This window comes from Glycine soja, chromosome 19 (genome assembly GCF_004193775.1).
Source record: "Glycine soja cultivar W05 chromosome 19, ASM419377v2, whole genome shotgun sequence".
Taxonomy (NCBI): Eukaryota; Viridiplantae; Streptophyta; class Magnoliopsida; order Fabales; family Fabaceae; genus Glycine; species Glycine soja.
The window spans coordinates 31398755-31403040 of NC_041020.1; the positions used below are offsets into that span (position 1 = coordinate 31398755).

Below are 4286 nucleotides of genomic sequence, written 5' to 3' on the forward strand. Positions count from 1 at the left end.
AGCTTGATTAATTTAATTTAGTTTCTACATAAGTAGATACATGATATCAATAGCAGCCATGTTCATAAGTAGATTTGCTCCCCATGGTTAAGTAAATTATGCCTCCAGAGTTATACCAAGATCCTGAATAATGACAAAAATGTCAGCCAAAATGCCAGTATAATTTACATATTAATCAGCTTTTCTCATCTTTCTCGATCTACAATTGCTAATCTTTGGCTGAATCGGTTAAAATAGCTGTCTTTGACGAAGCATACAGCAACATTGAGATAGAGGAAAATGAAAGATACTTCTCTGACTAATTTTGTGGCTACTACCTGATCAATAATTTTGTTATATAGTGTCTCTTTTTATCTCCTGGAAAAGAAAAAAGAACACAGTTTTCTATCTTATTTTGATTTGTTATGGTAATTAGATACATAAAAAAAAGGACCAAGTACATGGCAAGAGCCAAGAGCCAAGAGCAAGAGAAATTAGTAGGTAGGAATTGCCTCTAGGCACTGAAATCAACAAGGATTTAGTATGATGGCCAAAAACTAGGGTAAGTGGATTATTCAACATTGTTTTCCACTGCCTTCACCAGAGGTTTGCTAGAGCTTTCACACATTAACATGTCATTTTCCCCTTGTGGTAATTCCTCCACCAATCTTGATAGCTTCTCAACAATTTCCCTTGCACTTGGTCTCAAAGAGGAATCTTCCTCCACACAAGCTCTTGCAATGTTGGCAAGTGTCACAGCTGCATCAAATGAATAGTTCTCCCCCAATGCACTGTCTATCCAATCCCTTAGTTCATTCACATTTTCTGACACCAAAATGGACCTGATTTTATCTGTAAGCCAAATGCTTCCTTCTCCCTTCTCATTGGGCCTGCTTATAGGTGTTTGACCGGACAAAACTTCCAACAAAACCACCCCATAAGCAAAGATATCAACACTTGGGGAAATTACACCTTGGTGCACATATTCAGGTGCCAAATAACCAAGACTCCAAGAGGCAGGGTTGGTGGAATAGAATTGAGGGTCCTCAGTGTCATTCTCAACACAACCTGCCATACCAAAATTCCCTATCTTGGCACCAAATTCTTCATCCAAAAAGATGTTCCTGCTCTTTACATTTCTATGCACATAGCTTGGATTCATAACATGGTGCATATACTGCAAGGCACCGGCCACATCAAGGCAGATCCTGAGCCTTTGGCTCCAAGTCAGGAAACAGTAGCAGGAAGCAATGAATTGGTTCTTGATGGCTAATCCACCATGGAGCCAATCTTTCAATGAACCATTTTTGGCATACTCAAAAACTAAAAATGACTCTTCTTGCTGCTCCCCCTCTAACATGCTAGTTCCAAGAAGCCTGAGTATGTTGGGATGATGGTGAAGTGCATCATGGAAAAGGCCAAGATCTATCTTTGACACTACTTCTGCCTTTGTCCCTTTGATTGCCATGTTCTTCCCGTTCAGACGACCGTGATACACTGACCCTTCAATGTGATTGCTTGAGCTGAAATCTTCAGTTGCTTTTCTCACATCTTCAATGGTGTATGTATCCAGCAACAACTTCCGCGGCAGGGCGTCCACGATTTTCACATCAAGAGCATCCTGAGACCCTTCAAATGAAACTTTCTTGTCACTAGTTGAGGTGGTTCTCACACTTTGGTTCAGATATTGCAGCTCCAAGTCCCCTTCTTTGCATGAATTCTCTTCCTCCTTCTTGTGTTTCAATCTGATGAAGAAAAAGGCGGCAGCAAAAGCAATGCAGACTCCAAGTGCAACCCCAGCTAGGCCAATGCACAATTCAGTCTTCCACATTGGTGATTTCTTGTGTGGACTTGTCACTGGGATGCTGGTTGTTTGATTGCCAGAATCGGGTTCCTTGGGCTTAACCAAAGGACCAATGATAGGCTTACCATTAAGTGGAATGAGAATAGAGGTAAAGGGTGCAAGACTACTTCTAGTCCTAAGGCCTTGTGATGATATGTTATTAGCATAAACAATAGCTTCTTTAGTAATATTGAACTTTGAGGCCAAATTGGAAATAGTATCACCTTCACTTACTGGATAAGAAAGCAGAAGCTTTGGTTGTGGTCTAACTTGAGATGAAAATGGGCAGGAACATCTCAATGGAACAACCAATCTCACTTTGTCATCAAGATTCCAAGGTGACACACCAGGGTTGTTGTCCCTAATAGCCTTGCAAGTTGTCAATCCCTCTAGTGATTGAGCAATGCCATAGAAGCTCTCTCCTTTGACGGTAGTTTTGGTTAACTCAGCCTGAGAGAAGCCACCTATGCATTTACAATGAATAGGTACCAGTAGAGGCTGATCCTGGGAGAGGAACTCAGTGTCTGCAGAGAAACCATTTGCTTGTGCTATGACAAACTTGTTTAGTCCCAAATAAGAGGTGAGGTTGGAGAGAGAGGAGTAGTAAGAGTTTGTTAAAAAGAGTGCAAATGTCTCACATTGGTTCTGTGACACATTTTCAATGCAATGGTAGCCAGAGGCATCAGGTGAAGTTGTCTCACAGCTTAGCAAGTCTTTGCCCAATGAGGGGACAAACAGCCAAAGGAAAAAGACCAAAGCCTTCATGTGAAATGCAATGATCATTTCTACTGTGCCCATGACCACTCAGCTAGCTCTAACATGGAGTGGCCTATTAAAATAGAAGACCCTTTCTTTCTTTTTTAACTCTCTTGGAGAATGAATATTTCGGATCTATACAAAATAATAACTAAGTGAAACAAAAGATAACAGAATTTTTTTTTCAAAGCTGTTAAGAGACAGGACTGTTGGGAATCACGAAGTTTATTTTGTATATTCTGACGATGCCTCCAGCTGTTCAGGTGACTATAGCAACACTCTTTTAACTGACTGCTTTTAGAGGCTCCTCGGGCTTCAAACCTGCCTTTATATGCATCTACTTGTGCATGTGAGGATGAGGAATTGGTCTCTCTTTAACATATCATACATATATATGCTGGAGATGAAAATTCTCTATTGCATATTATTTGTCACTTTGAATGTTGTAGTTTGTCTTTGTCACTTCAGAAAAATCGCCAAGGGATGGTAAAATGGCCTAACTTGCCTCAACTTGCATTAAGTGGGGTGGGACAGATTGATTGACCTGTTAACAAAGTTAAAAAATATAACTCATAGGTCATAGTTTAAACATCAATACATTTATTGTGCACCAATATATATGTATATATATATATATATATATATATAACCCATCTCTTTTATGACTGGATTAGCTGATTGGTCTGTCAAAAACATAAAAATTGAAAGTAAATTATAAAAATCATGGGTTAACTTGCCAAAAAAAGTGGGAATTTTTTTATAAAAAAACTGAAAAACAATATTAAATCATCTCAATATTTTTTTTCATCATTGGTAATCTAATCAGTCTAATAATGTGAAAAAATACATTAAAAGTAATAAAATGTGAACCAATCTCTAATAAATTATGATTGATAGTAGCCTAGGTGTCAACCTAGTTGGAATCTATGACTCAAGCACATGGTGGTTTTAGCATGCTAGCATTCACTTAAAAAAATATAACAAATATAACTTAAGTAACAATTAAGTTTTTAAAACAAGAAGAAAATGTAATTAAGCAAGTCCATCTATCTTGACATGTCTTTGACCCACCAAATTGATGATAGGTCAGGCAGAGGCAGATTGGTGGATTAAGATGACTCAATCCACCTTATCATGTTTTAGTGTGATAATTACATTCTAAGTCTTTTATTAAAAAATCATTATATTATCGTAATTTGTGTAATTAATATTTTTAAGAATTAAATGTTACCTTAAAAGATAAATAATAGGAGACGAAGGAGTACTTAGATACAAAGATGGTAAAGATTAGCGGATTGACTAATTTATGTATTAAGTCCATGCAGACCATCATTAACTTTAAAATAATGCATAGCCTTTTAAACAAATCTAAGTGCGACAATGTTGGGTAAGGTTGAGAACCTAGGGGGAGAATAGGATTAAAGACTTAATTGTCCAAGTTCGTGACTTCTGACAAGTATATTTGCACAAATTAATATTTATTAATCCTCTGATTGGGAGTAGGGTTGGACTCCGGGAAGAAATGGTCCCCATGGTTTCGAAAGCTATTTGATATGAAGCACATGGTTTCTGTGACAACCCTATGTATTTGCCTCATTTGGGCTTGTACAATAACTAGCGAATAGGTGCCTTTTGAACTGTGTTATGTTATGTTGGCAAAATTTGCAATGGAATAAGGGGAGTTTAGAAAATAAGAAAAAAGTTACTT

General features: G+C 37.7%; 1 protein-coding gene across 1 annotated transcript; it reads right to left on the reverse strand.

The window, feature by feature from the left end:
- Positions 1-465: 465 nt before the first annotated feature.
- Positions 466-3004, reverse strand: LOC114399660 (protein LYK2-like). The gene has a single exon (XM_028361868.1). The coding sequence runs from the start codon at positions 2618-2620 to the stop codon at positions 551-553; it is 2070 nt and encodes a 689-aa protein (XP_028217669.1). The 5' UTR covers positions 2621-3004; the 3' UTR covers positions 466-550.
- Positions 3005-4286: the final 1282 nt, after the last annotated feature.

Coding starts and splice junctions, on each gene's coding strand:
- LOC114399660 (XM_028361868.1), bottom strand. CDS start 2,620: ATGGGCACAGTAGAAATGATCATTGCATTTCACATGAAGGCTTTGGTC.